The sequence below is a fragment of the Grus americana genome, chromosome 19, assembly GCF_028858705.1.
Source record: "Grus americana isolate bGruAme1 chromosome 19, bGruAme1.mat, whole genome shotgun sequence".
In the NCBI taxonomy this organism is placed as follows: Eukaryota; Metazoa; Chordata; class Aves; order Gruiformes; family Gruidae; genus Grus; species Grus americana.
In genome coordinates, this window is record NC_072870.1 from 7,571,393 (window position 1) to 7,589,768 (window position 18,376).

At 40.9% G+C, this 18,376-nt stretch overlaps 1 protein-coding gene across 8 annotated transcripts in view; it reads right to left on the minus strand.

The window, feature by feature from the left end:
- The window catches only part of CUX1 (cut like homeobox 1), a 278,459-nt gene that overhangs the window by 225,654 nt on the left and 34,429 nt on the right, over nt 1-18,376 (minus strand). For all 8 annotated transcript variants that reach the window (XM_054847175.1, XM_054847169.1, XM_054847168.1 and 5 more), the window contains exon 2: nt 471-581. In XM_054847175.1, coding sequence (XP_054703150.1) covers nt 471-581 — 111 coding nt within the window. The remainder of the gene's footprint in view (nt 1-470; nt 582-18,376) is intronic.

Below are 18,376 nucleotides of genomic sequence, written 5' to 3' on the forward strand. Positions count from 1 at the left end.
TTGCATTTCCAGTAAAATCAACAACAAAGCTTAATTTCATTTTTGATGGAAAAATGAGCATCTTTGAAGTTATGCCCTTGATATAGATTTATTTAGGCAGCGAAATGTCACTTTCTACATCCAAGTGCTAAGAGAGTTTGGATTAGTAAAGAATAATTTTTTTTTTTTTTTTTTTTGCAATTCTCCAGGTTTTACATTATTACAAAATTTAGAGCAAGCCTGTTTGAAGGCTAATGTTCATACTTCCTCTAAAAACCTCAATTCATATTTCATTATTTACAGAATGGAAAACTGCCTGAAGAGAAAGCCATCAAAGACAGTCTTAGTGAAGATGGTGGACTTAGCAATATGTATGAGAAAATCATGGAAAAAAAAACATTAAGAGAAAAAAAACCACCCACACTTAAGTAGGCCTAATACCATATACTACTGCAAGAAACTCAACAGACTGGAATAGCTTTTCTCCTTACCTCTGGAGTGTTTTTCTTGAACTCGCGACTTTGCTCAATAAGTTTTTTCCTAGACTGCTCACTTTCATCTTGCCGGTTAGCCAATACTGTTGCTGTGGCATCGAGCTCTCTCTGTCAAGAAAAACAAAACAGAAAAAAGGGAACTACAGTCAGAGCTCAGTTTCTCACAGAAATAAAAACAAAAGCTCATATGTACGTCATGTTATTTGGAATATCGAGATGGTCGGACTACAGAGCAGCACAGAACAAAGCACCGTGCTTCCAGAAATTGGACCTCCTGAGTAACATCAAATGAAGTTCTACAACCTTTTTGATTCCATCTTACAACCAAAATATCACCATTTTTCTCAAAAGCACTCATGGCTTTACCACAACATTACACAGGATAACAACAGTGCCATGCAATACGCTCATCCTAATAATTTCCCAAATCCAGTGAAGATTACAGATCTTAGAGATGTTCAAGCCTGGTTTATTTTCATCTGTCTGCTTTTTAAAGATACTGGATTTTCCCTTTTTGAGTTACTCTATGAAAAAAAATTATGATTAACTCAAATACTGGTTAATCTTATCCTTCAGCCTAGAATAGTTATGCTTCAGTCACTCTTAATTCCAAATGACATACTGTATATAATTCTATACTGCCACTGCAATGCTCTTTTTCCATTTAAGTCTTTCCTTATTTGAATAAAGAATTATCTTTTCCTACTATTGGAATCTATTCCTCCAAAATTATTAGCAGATATCCCTGTTTCCTCCCCAGAACAGAATCTTTTATTATCTGATGAATGCCAGATTATCTTCCAACAGCTTCTACTAGGCTGAACTCCAGGCTCAGCCTACAGACCATTGCCCAGCTTTGTCCAAGTGCGTTATCCCCATCCCAGTTTCTTCCCTCAGTGCTGGGCTTCCAAATGTCACCATAATAGACTGAGTGGGTCACTTATCAGTGCGTAAACCCACAATGCTCAATCTTCCCTGTCAGTTTATTCCTTTTCTGCAGTATTTCCACATAATAGGAAAAAAATAAAGGCTAAACCCCCTGCTCAGCTAAATTCATCATTCCCCAAGTTACTTGGGGTTATAACCAAGAATTCGTAAGAGGAGTTTGGCACTGTTTTCCCCCCTTATGAATTCAAAAGGGGAAAAACCTGGTTCTGAGAAAGAAGTTCACAAAAAGCGAGAACAATGTGCCAGAGCAAGACATAAAGCCGGTCTCCTCTACGGCTGTCTTCATCACATCACTGCCAACGCACCTCTGATCTGCACGCGAAGAACCCAGTATCCTCCGCCAGAAAACCTGCTGGTTCTGCACAGCCATGCCACTGGCATTTGTTCAGAACTCACCGACGCGTAATGGACCAGACAAAAACCAAGCCTGGGACCTGCTGTCAGGTCTAATTCCAAATCCCCAGTAGTCGGTCAAGTCACTGACCAGGTCTTCTCTTGATACCACCACACACAAAAACCACAGTAAAACGGATTTGGTTACTACTAGATGGTTATCATAAAAACTTTACTATGCATTGGGTCATATACGCTTCCCAGTGGAACTGGGCACCCAGCATGGGGAAACAAAATGGGAAAACAAAGAGATTTGCCTCTTCCTATTTTTGCAGGGGCATTAGAAATAGCAGCAGACAGCAGGTACCTACAGGACACCCGCTAAACCCCTGTTCTGCAAGTTTAAAAAAAGAACATAGAGGACTAGCAGGTAAAAAGTAATTCAGCTCCTGAGTTTTTTTTCTAGATATTCTGTGAAAAAGCCCAATTCCAAATTGGTAGTTTCATTTTTATATGGGCAAATCCTGTAACTGAATGACTGGATGGATGTACGCATGTTTTACGTGACTGCATAGTTCGACCCCTGGAGGGGAAAAAAAGCCTTCTGCAGTTTGCTATTCAAAAGGATCAATACTTTTTTCTCCCTTTATCACCAAAAAAATAAGAGACAGACAGACGAACTTCCCCCCTCAATAAATATATGGACCATAGTTATCTTAATCCTTGGAAATGAGCTAAATACAACAAATGGATTTGAAGCTAGGCAGCATGCTGGAGTCAGTGACCTAAATATTGTCACTGTAATGCTTAAAAAACCCCTCTATTTCTGACTTTGAGGAAGAAAACAGGGCAATATGTCCACCAGATCTTGGTTTGGAATTCTGTAACATATGTGAAATCTATTGCAGAAAAGTGGGAAATACTTAACAGTTGGATAAACCACATTTGAAATTCATCCCAGCTAAGTTTATGCAAGAAAAAAGAGCAACAGAAACCAATGTGGTTAAGCAGTACTATAAAGAGCAATATAACGGCTAAGCAGAAGGCTTTTAAAAAATATAAACAATCTGGTACGGCCAGCAACTTGGAAAACTATATTTAAAAAGGAAGCACACATTTAAAGCAAAGCAAAGCAAACACAAGTGACAATGTAAGGGGGAATTTCAGTATACCAAAGAATCAAATGTTTTGTTTTATAATATAGGGTGCTAGCAAGCAACTTTACAAATGGAAAAGTAGACGTTTAAAGACCTATACTTCCAAATTTAGAGAAAAGAAAGAAAAAGAACTGATTAAAAAGTAAATCATATTTCATATTTTGTGTTATTATGAAGAGTCCGGTGGCAAGTGAGGAATAACCTTCTCGCCCTCACTGCTTGATTGATACCAGTGCCACGATGCACTTACTACGAGCACCTTCCCATTACTTTCAGAGCTCCTTCTGGGACAGGTCTGGTCATTTCTCACCGTAAAACATTTCCTTACGTGACACCTCAGGTACAGACATCGCCGAGGAGAAATGCCAGCATGCAATGCTGTGGGCTGAAGCCCAGAAGCTCAAGACCTTGCCTAGCATTTAGAAACAACAGATACGGTAAGATGCAATTCCAGCTGAAGAACAGTAGCTATCTAGTCCCATATACAAGATCTGATTAAAACTAGACAGTAAATCTTCAAGCTTTATCATAGTTAAGAAGCCCCAAATCAAAACTATTTGAAAAATCACTATTTTTTTTCTTTCTTACTTGATCTCAACCATGTACAATGCAAGTTTCATTTATTTAAACATAATACTAGATATAGGATTACAATCTACAAGCATTAATGGCAGATTTTTCATACTTTTGTTACCTCATCTCATAAGATATGCCTATTTTTGTAAACATTCAACGTGGCCAATGCATTATTTCTGCAAGCAAGCACGTATTAAGGGGAGAGTAGCATTAACTTTGAGATCTCAAACCTGTCTACTGCATAACGCGTAAAGGTAGACACTCTTCCCAAGCACTGCAACCACCCTCTAAGTAGGTATGAAGTAACAAGAGATGTAATACCGCACAGACAGAAACATACTGGTGTGTCCTTCAGAGCATAACAAAAATCAGAGACCACGTCTCAGTATCATTCTCCACACCTTTGAAATCAAAAAGGTTCCAATGAAAAGCAAAGAGAAATGAGGGCTCAAAGATGTCGCAGCGGTGACCTGCCTACAGAAAGGATTCAAAGCCTGGAAGCTTCAGTTGCACTGATTCAGCATTGGCTAATAAACTTTCTGGCCAAAAATAGCCACCGTTCAATCACTACAAAAAATGAGTCGCTACTTGGAGCGCATTTTGAGAGAGAACAAGCAAGACCATTATCTTTCACCTTGCCCCAAAGTCCCATCGATTTAGGGCAGACACAGTTCACACTGCTTAAGCCACAGATAACTAAAGAACTCTCTCCAGGGTTCCTACTTTGACCCAGTTCAACAATTTTATTGGGGGTGGGAGGGAGGCAGTGGGAAGAGAGGAGACAAGAGAGTCTTATGCTCTTAAGTGCAGAAGTCATTAAAAGCAATCCTCAGAAAACAAACATTAAAAGGTTTCTTTCATGCAGTATTAAAAAAAAAAATAAATCTAAAACTAGGAGGGTCAACCTGCTATCCACTGTAACAACAATCAACTTGAAGTGAATTTGTCTCCCCTTAATGCAAGTATTTCCAGCCTCTTGTAGGCTCCCCAGGAGCCATCCCTGCTCATTCTGCCTCTGTCACCATGATGGCACGGCTGCGCAGGGAGCCACAACAGGAAAGCAAGCCTGCTAAAAACAAATCCCACCTTTCCCCTCCTAACTGTTGTTGGACTGAATCAGTTCCCTGTTCAGGCCCCCTCTGTGGCTACACAGTGTTGTACCATACAAAAGGGAGATGGGAAAACACCGCTGGAGGGAGGGGGCTGGTGGAATCCCCCCTTTTGACACCAACCTACAATGAGGTTGACCCCAAGTAATTACAAAACTCCAGCCTCACTACAGGCAGGTTTCAAGGTTGTTTTCTTGTACGGCCAACACATCTTTCCCTACAAGATGCATACCTCAATAATGACCTAGCCAGCAGGTCTGCACCACTGACAACGGACCGGTTTAGCACACCGAAGCCCTCCTTCCCTTTTGATAGCAAGAAGCTTCAAAGCAGCCCTTCTGCCGCCTGAGCCCTGCAAGCAGCTGGCCAGCATCTCTCCAAGTTGAGTCCCATGGGCTCTCCAAAAACTTGGAGAAAAAGCTTCTTCTCACTTGGGGAAAAAGCTTCTAGAAAGAAATTGGGCTTTCTTGGATATTTAAGAAGTCTCTGTTCCCCCATGCAAAAGGTGGGAGAAAATGGGACTATATAAGCAGAGATAACCCCATGGTGCCAAGGCTGCTCACTCCTGCCCTGCTCTGCTTATGTGAGTGAAACTGGACAAAAAAGAATAATTTGTGTGAAAAGCAAAAGCCAGAGACAAGACCAGCATCCTTCTCTTTACGGACACTGCAGAAAGGATACATAGGAAATGTGAATTTGGGAGCATGATGGTGGGAAAGGTGTAGGTGACTCTGCAATGCATCTCTATCACCAGGAGGGAAGAGAGGCAACACCAAAATCAGACTCATCACCTCTGGTCTGGAAGGGTGTGACAGAGGCAGAGGCTGCACAGGTCTCCATCCCCTCCCGGCAGCAAGAGACGGGCCCCGAGCAAAGCTGCCTGAACACGAGGGTGTTGAGGACGGACACTCCGTTTCTCCATAGCCATACTTCCTTTTCATTCCAAGCAGCGTGAATGGAATAAATAACACAAACCAGTGCTTCTCTATGCTCCGGCCAACTCCGTTCATATGTCCAGCTCTCCTCTGCCCTACCACTTGTCGTGGCTGACCATGCATCTGAGACCCCCACCAAGGTCAGCTGGGGCCTTTCTAACAGCCACGGCCACTGCCCCGACGTGGGTATTTCAGCACCCAAGAAAGCAACACACTCCAGCGTCCCAATCCCCCAAAAGTTGCTCTAATATAATCTATCGTAACTACAATTCGGTCTCTGCTTAGAACCAGTATTCCTACATTTTCATATGGAAGAAGTCATAAAAAGCTGTAAGAATCATCCGCAAGTACTGTGATATAACTGCATCCCAAAATTTTGTTATTGTCCCATTTTAAAATGCCTAATCCCTGCTGCGTTTACCACAAAGCTCTTGCACTGAAGCAAGAAACATATATCACCACTTTAAGACAAACTGATTTTTTTTCTGGTAGACTTCTAGTCACGGACGCAATGCCTAGGCTATGCCTTCAAAGGCCTTAGATGTGGCTGCAGAGGTTAACAGCACAGTTTCACCATAAACCTCATTTTACTTATTACAAGGATAGACACAAATCACAACTGCACGTAGATTAGGAATTTTCTACCAGTAAAAGTAGTAGTAACCGTTTCCCCTGAAATCTTGTGTCTGTGTATTTAAGGTATTTCCCTTTATCATCATTTCAATCAGTTACCCACTCTACATGATAATCTGCTACTGAAAAGAGTTTTCAGTAGTCTCCTTTTTGTTCTCATCCTCTCTCAGGATTGCATTTGTCAGATCTATCAAAGCTCTCAATGTAGCTTTCTGCAATTTTTAATTTCGTCTACAAGAAAACTTCTCAGTGCAACGACGACACCAATGTAGAAGTGTCTGGCACAACTCTGCATATGCACAGCCTACTTGTCTTGGGGAAATTTTACATTTCCCTAACTGATATATTAGGTAATCTACCCTTCAATCTTAAAAACCCCATAGTTTCACCTGTTCAGAGCCTACATAATGATTACATAAGTATTTCAGAAATATTTCAGAAATTATAAGCTGCTTTGCAAGCTTGATGTGCTTCTCTGGAAAAACAAACAGGCATGCTCGCTTGGTAAAGCTCTACATTATGGCCAGGGAAGTAACCACAAAGCTGACACTGGGAATTTTTGTTAATGTCTATTTTGACTGTAAAAAGCAAGCACCAATTCCAATCTGAAAATGCTCAGAAAGGTAAAACATATTGTAAGAATGCAACGATGGAAGAAGTTTCTCTTCTGTAAAATGAGTTTGTGTCTGCCTCGCTGTAAAGCCCCTTTTTAACACAAGCAAAGGGAAAGATCAGAGAGTTCACCAGGAGCCACCATTCCCCTGCCTTACAAATCAGCGGTGAATGATGAACAAATAACAAAGCAAAGACCAGAATATCTGCTTTGTACAGTCCTGAAAAAAAAAAAATCAAAGCCCATAGGCATTAAACAGAACATGTTTCTTAAGAAGCATTTTGCCATTTGGCAAACTGACGCAACATTTCATACACAGCATTAGTTAGGAAATTTCAATAAACACATTTTATTTCCGCGTACTCAAGTAATTTGACTCCAAGTAGGTTTTTAAACAAGCTTTAACTGGAACAAATTTTGTGCTCTACGCTTTTGGACACTGAGTCAACGTGTGTGGTGGCCACAGCGTAAAGCAAAGAGAGAACAAAAATGGAGGTGCCAATGTGGCTATCAATAAGATACCTTAACTAACAGGCTCTTAAAAAAAAAAAAAACAAAACCAAAAGGAAAATGAAAAAAAAAAAAAAATTGTGTTGTTGCTTTGTCTGTTCACAATAACACCAGTCACTACCATAAATGTAAGGAAAGCTTATCAAAAAATCTTGCAAGAGGGAAATGCTAGCACTGGCTTTTCAAAAGGAGCCACGTAAGTATCTACGCCAGCAACAAATGCACTACCAGGGGAAAAGGCTGCCAGCGCCACAGCCAACACAACATTCTGTCTTTTCTTCTACACCTTGAAATCAAAACTTTTTAGAAAATGCAAAGAACAGGAGACTCTCAATGCCAACAAGCTCTTCCTCTCAATCAGGAAAATAATGAAACATTTCCTATCTGTTCCAAAAGGTACTTTTCGTCTTCTAGCATTATTTATTCCCTCTTTCCACCCTTCTCAAGGCCACATGCATTCAGGGCTGAAGAACACCTTCACACACCCCAGGACCAACAAGCAGCACCCAGGCCAGGTCTCCGCCGCCGGTGGCAGTGGCACCGCTTGCGATGTGCTCTGACTTCTCTCCAGAAACGTGGTTCCAGTTTCACTCACAGCGTCCTCAACCCTAACCCCAAAGCTTCTCTCCTCCTCCGCGTGTTCCTCAGCTTCTACACCAGACTGTTAGTCATCTCTGCCTTTGTTCCCACCAGGTCTACTTTCACCCCATCGCTACCGCAGAGCAGCAAGCATTCTTCTCAAGCATTGGGCAAGCTAAACCCAGCAGGAAGGTGTCACCTGGACCCCACCGCACTCACTGCTCTCTGCATCTCTAATCCTGCTCCTCTCCAAGCCTTCGTTAAAGTCACTCTCACACAGACACTCTCCTACTCGCACCACAGTCCCTACGTTACAAAACCACCACCTTCCACTACCTCACCCCAAGACCTTGCAGTTTGGTTTCAATACCTGGCAAAAGACCCCCCCAAAACAACAAAAAAACCTGAACAACAACAACAACAACAAAAACACTACCTTTTAGCAAACCTACTGCACCAGTTACTTAACACTCTGCCAGGGTTTGCATTTCAGTTCATTACACTTTCAAAGGAGATGTTTCCTAAAAAATAAACACCCATGTTTGCTGGAGAAAGGGCTCCCTTCGTTTTGGAAACGCAGCACATCCGCAGCCAGCCTGCTGCAGCTCTCATCCCGGTGGGGTACTGCTTACAACTTCCCTGACTTCCCACACGTTAATTTTCACACTCTTCCACTTAAAAGCAAAAGTTCAAACTAATTGCTTCAATAGCTACAACAGAAAAGGCCAAAAAGTAATGAATTAATTTAAACGTTGCTGCAGTGAGGCTTCCCAGAAGGTAGGATTTCAGACAGACAACAAGCGTACAGCGAGAAGCAGCAAGTGCCGCTCCGACTCGGAGCACTCTGCTCACCCATCATCTCCGGGCCACGTAGTAAGTCACATTTCAACCATGTAAACTCCTGCTTTCCTGCCCTATGCAGCTCATGGTTTTCTACATGATAAAATTAAGTTAGCTAATCACGTATATGCTGGTTAATTACTTTGAAAGAAACAAAAAAATGCCTCAGCTTAATATTTGTGACTTTCATAGCAGCTACAGGGTGGTGAGGAATCAAACTACATCACCTTCTGCCAAATAAAATAAATTACAGGAAACCAAAGGAAACCCACTGTTGCTTGCAAAGACTTTGCCTAGGCAAGGCACAAAGCAGAACACATCTGCTTGACCTTCTATCTCCTTAGCTGATCAAAAGTTGACCAAGACGCAACGGCAGCAGCCAGACTCACCATAGTTCTTACCACTCTGCAGCAGACAAATTGCTCCTCCTTTTAAGTGGCAAGAGAGAACGCACTCACCACCCTACCAAGCCCACACCACGCTGGGTCCCACACCGGCCGTTCGGAGCTCGGGGCAGGAGGCGTCTCCCCGGGCCCCTTCTCAGCCCCCTCCCCGCACACGCGGCAGCACCAGGGGCTGGAGCAGCCGCACGTGGGAAGGACAGCGAGACAGAAACAGTCTAATCACATTTCTGATACCAGCAAATCAGAAGGTTTTAGCTAGGAGGTGCACAGCAACTGTGCCCCATAAAACACATCTTTTGTAGGCAATTTTTAAAAGACCTTTGGCCCCTAAAAAAAAAAAAGCCATTAACTGATGAGTAATTACAAACTACTTAATGCACTGCTCTTATCATTTGTTTCAAGGCACTACTGCAGCAGCCACCGTCTTCAGGTGGAAAGGGATTACGCTGCCATTTTGTAATAAAACACCACCACTAACCTCAGCTAACATCTTGCTTCCAAGTAAGATCAGATCCGTGAGTTACATTAAATAATTCTTTTAACTGCAGATCAAAGTAAAATGTAGTCTTAAAAGAGTAGTTTAAATAACAAAACCTTCAACCCTTTAACTAAGCTCTGTTACATCATTTAAGGTATTTAGTTACTCCCCTTTTCAGGCTAAGCTTTGCTAGTAAATGAAGCATAACCATGCTTTAAGCAAGACACATACGGTAACACTGGCCAGGATTTATAACTTGCTATGTAGGTTGCCACTAATAAATCAATAATATATATACACACACAGTCTTGTTTCAGTGAGAGTTCTGGGAACTTACTGTTTAAAAAAAATAAACTCAAGCTTTTTTGTTTTGTTTTTATTCTAAACGAAAACAAACTCCTTGCTCACATTTTATTTAACTTCACTCAAATCCTAACTATACTAAGTGTTATTTAGAAAAAAATTTTACAATTATTTTTCTTTTGACAACACATGCTATTCATTTTATTTTTAGATTTTTTTTTTTTAACATGGTTAACCATTACAGACAGACCAACTGTCCATCACAACAACCACTCAATAATCCTTTGGTCTCCAAATGCAATCACCAATCTGAAAGCTACTTAAGCTGCTTCCTAACATTCAGACATAAAATATTTACCAACAAAAGTATAAATACACACTGAAAAAGCAAACTAAAAATACTTTTAAAACCACATTCCAACAAAGTAATTCCTTGAGGGATGGGAAAAAATTACCATGGACTTGAACTAACACACCACCTCGTGTTTCACTCCCTTCTCATGTTTTTTGGGCATTACAGAAGGGGTATAATAGATGAATAAACTGTCCCACCATGAGAAATATGGTTTGGAGAGATGAGGATAGTCTTAACTTGGAATTTCTTGTTGTTATTAGTTTAAAATCCTTAACAACAGGCACGTGCACTAGGGAAAAACCTACCAAATACATATTGAAAATGTTGTCCAGTGATACCCCACACACACCTATTAGACTTAATTTCACCTTCCCCTTTTGCTGCTGATCAAAGGACACGGCTAAATGCCAACATGCTCCTTCACCCATGGTCTTTTTTCCCCTGCAGAAGAGCTGCAAAGCAGCTCCACGGCACAGCTGGACGACCAGAGCACCATCGGGCACAGGACAGGGACCGCAGCATTTTGCAGAGGAAGCTAGATGGGGAACTTGTATTAAGAAATAAGTAGTAACAAAAACAAGATCAGAAGAAACTTACTGGCAAATGAAATTGTTGTTTGATAAACAATTTAAGCAGGAAGAGTATTTGGCAGAGTGTTTTCAGAGAACGGTCCTTGACTCCTGACTAACGTGCTTCCTCCCTCCGTCTGAGTTTGTTGACTTTCTGGGCATGCCGTAAGGTTTATACATTTTCCCATGATAGGAAAAATATAGCTTTTTTGTGAAGTTGCCCATGAATGCAATTGGTGGATGTTTGCTAAAAAAAATAGATATAAATAGGAAACAAGAAAGCAATATTTTCTTTATTTAGGTTTTTGCTACTACTGAACTCCCATTTAGGCTTCTTAGTATTCTTTCAGATCTAAATCCCAAATAACGATCCAGCTTGGCATGACAACACACAATGGTAAAAGGTATGTCTGGCATTTAATACTAGTAACAAGCATTACGTATCCTGGACCGTTAAACAGAATACTAGATTTTGAAGCCTTTCAGACAATTTTTATCGTTTTCAATATTTTACCTGGACGATTACAGTTCAGCAGAAGTACCACACTTTACATCAGTAAAAGGCACGCCTACCAGGATGAGCGCCGAACTCCGGACAGCCAAGGTCTACTTGCTCCATGAACACAACTGAGGTAGCCAGCACAGCTAAAATACTTTTTTAACCATAAAACAAACTTCTTCGGTGATAATTTACAGAATTCCCCCAGTATTCACCGTGAGAAATCACACTAAAATGAAACAACAGACTTAGCTGCGGTGGCACTGTCAACCTTGCCATGATACACTGTCACTAAAAAGTCCTTAATTTTGGCTATCAAATACAATTTCAATTTCTTGCACTTTAGAGCAGTAAAAACAATTCTGTGAAGACTCTGTGTTTACAATCCCTCAGTAAAGAATGCAGCTGTCTCAATCAATGCTGATTGTCTGTTAATTAGTTCAGTTTTACAAGCTGATGGAACAGATTACTTCATTCCCTCCCCACACACAGAAAGAAACTCTACAAATAGAGTTATCTACACGACAGTAATTTTTGCTTCCCGGCAATTTGGGGAGGTAGATGATGTACAAGGGACGCAAGTGATCTCTTTACCAAGAAATCATTTACGTTTGTATCTTTTCAAGGCACTCTGTCATACAGTGATTTTCAGTCTATGTATACACACATATATTTCTCTCTCCTACATGAAAACTGAGAGAAAGAGCGACGCTTTCCAAAACAGTGGGGCTACCTCCCCTCTTTTTTGCTGTGGCTGAAACCAAGTCCAGAGTTACCTCAAGTCCTTTAGAAACAAAAGGCAGGTTCTCATGAATAATTTCCTATCTCTATTATGTATTTAATCAGAATCACATTTTTGAACTAAAACCAGTGTTCAAATGTGTGACCTACAGCAGCAAGCTAAAGGCTTTTAGTGACCGTTTGAAGTTGCTATCGCCATTCTCCATCCCCATGCACTTTTCAGACAAACCACAAATAAATAGCTCGATTACTTCTGATCTACTCACTCTCAGATTCAGTGCCTCTAGTACCTCCATCCTTCATCTAGACACCCTTGAAGAGCCAAATTTTAGCTTTTGTATATGCAGATGAGAGTGTTGGACACCCCGATACAAATTCCAGAAAGCACTTCTGTTGAGAAAAGCGATGAAACACTATAAAGCCCTAGGCCTGACAATATGAAAGTTCGATCCAAAAATGCTGCTTTTGAGATGACACAACATGCTACATGTTGCATCAAACAATAAAAGTTTCACTTTGAGTAGTGGTTTTCTTTCTCTCTTTTAGTTTATATCCTTCATGATTAGGAAAAAAAGAAAAAAGTTCTAGTTAAAGAACATCTATGTATTTAAAAGAAAACACATTTCTGGTATGAACTGAGTATATAACTACTAAGCTTATTGCAGAACAAGCAAATGGACAAATACGAAGCCCCACAAAACCATGGAATTATCAGACCACCAGCGCTGGTTTTTGGCAGTGTATCTGGCTGATAAGTACAAAGAATAATCTAAATAAAACAGTAATATTTCTATACAAAGACATACAAAGATGTCAACTTCAACAGCAGCAGCACAGACAGCCTAAAACTTCTTAATTCTTTTCAGAGTTTACTATTTCAGTACACAGAAAAATATGAGAGTTTAATTGTTGTGTTATGAAGAGAGTCATCCAAAGCAGATCAGCGAAAACACCTTGCAAAAAAATTCTCTGGAGCCAGAGAAACAGCATTGGGGGAGAAAAGGTTTGAAATACAGCAGTAATCTCATGCTAGAGATGTTAACCTGAACAGTCGGGGAACCAAGAACAACCACCATGCAGCTGAAGATCTGATTATTTTTTCAGCTATTGTTTTTCATTCAACTTTAGCTAAATCATATTTCTACAATCCTATAAGCAAAGGTCAAACTCTGCTTAAACCCACCACAGGTTTATTCTGCTTTCCTGCCTCTCCACTTCTCTCACACCACTCTGGAAAAAGACATTTAGAATATGATCCTGGCTTTCCAAAGTTCTTATGCAGACCAGAATAAAAACTGGGTGGGTGGGTGTGTTTGGTTTTGTTGTTTGTTTGTTGGGAGTATTTTTGTTTGGGGGAAAAAAAAAGTTTTATCCTGATACTTCTGTGGGATTTTTTGTTGCCTGTCCCATTCTGCAAGCAGCCTTACCCACCCAGTCTTGAGAACAACTGCTTGGCTTCGCCATTTAAACACCACACAAACCACCTTTGCTAAACGCGCTGCATCAAATGCTACATTTACTAATGCGGACTTGATGATTATTGCTACGGCACTCGGACGCTTCCTCAGCTTTCATGTGCCAGGGCACAGACAGTTACAACCCTGGGAAGTTTCACCAAAGTTCCTCCTTGAACCGGTGCCATTCACTTGGCTGCCTGATGTTGCAACACCCGAGTTGCATCCTTTCCCAGATGGGGACGCGCGGAGCGGTGTGAGAAAGCCTGCGACGTGCTGCACGCCTGCTGCGGCCAGAGGCAGGGCTTTGGGCTCCAGTGCAATCCGTCCAGGCACTCACAGTAACGTTAGATTTCTTTAGAAGAAAATAATTTGGAAAGGGGTTGCTAGATGTTATTTGATGTACCACTGCAAATTAAGCATTATTTGTAAGCCCCCAGAATTATTTGCCACAGTTGTCTCTGGTTATATTAGTTATGTGACTATAAATCAATCTTTAATTTTTGTGCTTTGTGTGCAGTAATATACAGGATTCTGGAGTTGCAGACAAGAAATCTGAAAAGGACTTGCCAACCTTTCCTCGATCTCTATCAGTACTCAGTGGGACACATGCTTTAGAGTTTAATTCCATAGGTTTGCTGTGGGATGAACTCTAAAATGATGAGAAACATTTGGGAAAAAGCAACGTGTGTTACATCATTCACTTTTTCAGGGCACCACCATTAAAGAAGTTACATGGCAAAACAACCACCTACACACGCTTTCTTATTTTTGTGTAAAAACTCACTTGATTTGTTTCTGTATCTTTCATGGTCTGTATTTTGTACATTTCTAGACAGATAGATTATGCTCTAGAAAATTTTCTAGGATAGAAGGGGAGAGGGTCCTACACTATGAGGTTAGGAATTACGCTTTGAAAGAAGTACAGTTTCTTCTTTGTTTCTGCCCAAACAATAATAGGGATAGAGAAAATAACCAACAATTAAACTAGAAATAAACCCAGAACACAGACTCCTCCTTGCCCAACTATGCACAGGGACTGCAGCAGTCCTGCACTGCCTTGCCCTATTCCCTTCGTTACCACGTGTAGAAGCTATTTAGAGAAACGATGCAGAACGCCTTTTCTTCTTTTGATACTCCTGCAGTGTACCCTATTCTTGGGCTTTAATCTGGCCCTCCGTGGGTAAGGAATAAGCCTACTTCTGCATTTTAATACTGACTATACACATCAGGGCAAGTTCGGCTTCAAAAACCTTTATACAAAGTGCCCTAAATATTCAGCCAAAAAAGAATGACAAAATTACACATTACTTTCGTCATTATAGGCTCTCTTGTACCATATGTCTAAGGTAAGCAGAATGCTATCTACATAATGGATTCAGCCCTGGAGTAAGTCTGGACTGCCGAGGCTGGTGAACCTGAGGTAACACTCCATCACTTATTTACTGCATCTCTAAAGCATTTCAGATTCTAAGCTGAATATATATTTCACACAGTACCAAAACTTTTAAATATCCACAGGAAGATTTCATTTTTATAGGCAATAAACATTAAATCTAAAGGACTGGAACATAAAAAGTGTTTTAATACCATATAAATCACCTTTCCCTAGACAGAATAAATCTCTGAAGGTTTTAAGGACTGCAATATAAATTTTTATGGCAAATTATCTACATAGAAATTACTTGCATGAGATGCACTTTCACTTCTCTTTCTCATTTGCATAGTGCTGACAATCTTTTCAATCACAACGTTCAATCCAATTTGGAAAGTCCAGAACACAATGCACAGAAATGCTAGGCTAAGTGCTGGGTGGTTCCTCTTCCTCTTCATCAAGAGCCTTCCAACTGCTGCTCTCTCTATCAAACACAGAAGTTGGCTTTGCAGAGGTAACAACACTAATATATAAAAATTAACGCTCAGATGAATAGCTACATCCTCTTTCAAAAGAATTTGTTGGCTTTGCTAACACAGAAGCCGTGCTACCAGCCCTGACAACTAAGAGGAGCTCATTTCATGCTGCGAGCAACGGTCCAAGAGTAACAACAGTCTTAGGTGGGAGGCTTTGAATTGAGGAGCAGCAGCCAAAATTGTTCTTCGGGATGCTCAGAAGGGACATTTTCATTGTTGAGGTGGTAAAGCACTGAGAGCTCATGATGGGGGGATTTCCATCTGTGGGGATTCCCAAAGCTCTGCTAGGACAAAGCCACTGTCACTGTATGGGCAACAGTCCCTTTTTTCAAGCAGGACATCAGGCTAGAGACCTGCTGGAGGTCCCTCCACCAGCCTGACTACGATGCTAGGATCTTTCCTTTGAAAGCCTCCAAAGGAGCCTGATTGCAATGAGATGACACCCTCAGCCAGATTTCTAAAAGGCTCTGGCCTCCAACTAAACAGTTAACAACCGCAGAAGGTGAGAGGCCGATTATTATCCACGGTGAAACAATAAGCGATCACTCCTGAGAGCTGCTGTCCCGGCCTGTCGGCATAAATACTTCCTCATAACTACAGCAGAAACATGCACAAGATGTGTAATTCCCGAGTCTCTGAAGCGCACACATCCTCAAAGGACAGGCACCATAGAGGTGTGGTGTACCACTGTTACCAAAAATACTTTGGTTTATTCACCGTTTCATTGCAGCAAAAATGTGCTGACAAGGATTCTCATAGAAAAGGCCAGAATTAGTTCTTGGACAACCTCCTGTTGCCTTGGAGTCAGGTCTGAAACGTGCTCAGTACTGCACCGAATCTTCCCCTTGAGGGAATCTGAGTAAATACAAAGTTAAAGCACCTGAAGGACAGCAAAGGTCCCAACAAAAAAAAAAGGGGAAAAAAAAGTAGGAAGTTTGCAAAAAGAGCTAAGAATAGCACTGTATTATTTCCAATGTATATTTCCCTTAGAAAATATTTTCAGGACTTCTGTACTACCAATCAAATTAAGATAACACAGCAGAGGAAGAAACACAAGTCAGTTCCCAGACGGTTTCCTATCCTTCAAAGGTATTTACTTAATAAGTACCATGTATGGATAAAATGAGATCATCAACCTAGTCATAAGATGGTTCTCCAAATTTTTAATGAAATCTTGCACTGTATGATTTAAAGAGTGATCATTTGTGCACACTGACTACAGGAAGCACACGCACCAAGCTGGATTGCCAGAACGCCCCAAGACATTGGAGGGTTTAAGATTACCGGTCGAGAAGGGGAGGGAATAGTCCACTGAAATATGTGAAACTTGGTGACTTGCAAAAGAAAAAAATTACAGGGTCACTTCCAAAACACAGAGTTTTGGCCAATGTAATGAGGTATTTGCTTTCTATCTGATGAAGGAATGAAGTGACATAAAGCTTTCTTTCATATGATTTCACAAGCTTTTATTACTTTCCTAAATTATCTTTGAATCTAGAGGATGGAATATTATTTTCTTTTGAAATACCAGGTTGTTGCTAGTCTTCCCACTTGTACAATCCACAAAACCTATTAACATTTTCAGTAATTAATGCTAATACTTGAGAAAAAAAGCCATTGTGTTAAGAAATGCTTTAACAACATCAAGAAAGAAAACAAGTGCTTCTCAGACTGTACATAATTCACTTAGCTACATGATTTTATTTTTTTTCCCACAGAAAACCAAGTAGGGACTACATATCACTGTGTTCCAGCACTCATCTTCATCCATCTCTTTTCCCTCTTTCCCTACAAGTAATACCGTGCAAATTTTACAAAAATCATTTATTTCCTTCGCCACAGAAAACGACACACTTTCACAGGCCCGTCTCCTCTCTGAACTTCCCTTTTCAGGGGGAAAAAGAAAACGGGAGAAAAAGCTTTTGGGCTTTTCTCTGCCCGTAGCCTTAAGCAGTTTGGTAGACAGGAGCTGTCTTGGATTTTTCTTTTTAATATTTTGAAACGAGGTTTATTTTTAATGAATTGGGCCCCTGGGAAAGATGAGTTTCCAATGCTCCAGGATCACATATATTGCAGCTTGAGGCCCACAGTGACAGAGCTTTGCAAGGGGAATATCACAACTGGCTCCCCATACGGCGTGAGAGCGCGCAGATGAGTTCAAGGCACAGGAGCAAGAACCAAGACTTCCCTCTAAGTCAGGCTGATGAACTTCGTAATACTGGAACCAAGACATACCAAACTGGAAAGTTTGAGTCAAGTTGTGGCTGTTTTCCCAAACAAATCATGAAAGAATATGCAGCCCTAAACTCAGAGCAGCCCAACTATGCATTTTATAGGATATTTATCTGTGAATCAGCAGATCACAGACTTGAAGGCCAGACATTCTTCCCACTCCAGCCTTTAGTCATTCGATGAGGAGAGCCAACAAAGAACTCGCTGAAGAAGTTTTCAGCAGGAACTTTCAGGAAAAAAAAGGGTTAAAACAAACAAACAAAAAAATCGAACCCCAAAACAAAACACACACCACCACCCCCCAAAAAAAAAAACCCAAACAAAAGAAAAAACAAACCCAAAACAAAAAAGGAAAACTGCAACCCTGAAGCTAGCAAATAGAGAAATTCCAACAGGAAGAAACAGGGACCTGAAAAGCCAAGGCAAACCACGCTTGCCGCTTTGGGGTGGGGTGGAGGGCATCTTCAAAATAACTACCTTTAAATAGTTTGAGCTCACAGTCAACCCCCCCTGGCCTAATGCATCCAACCAAAGGTAAGTAAATTCCTCAGAAAATGACTAATTTTAATGATGAAATGAAAGCTGAAGAAAGGTTTGGTACCTGGGTCAAAAGGGACCCTTTGAGCCCACAGAGTTAGGGAAGAATCGCTGAGCACAAGCTGTACTTGACAGCTGTGACTCCATTGCACCAGCCACTCTCCTCACGTAAACCCACGCTATGTTC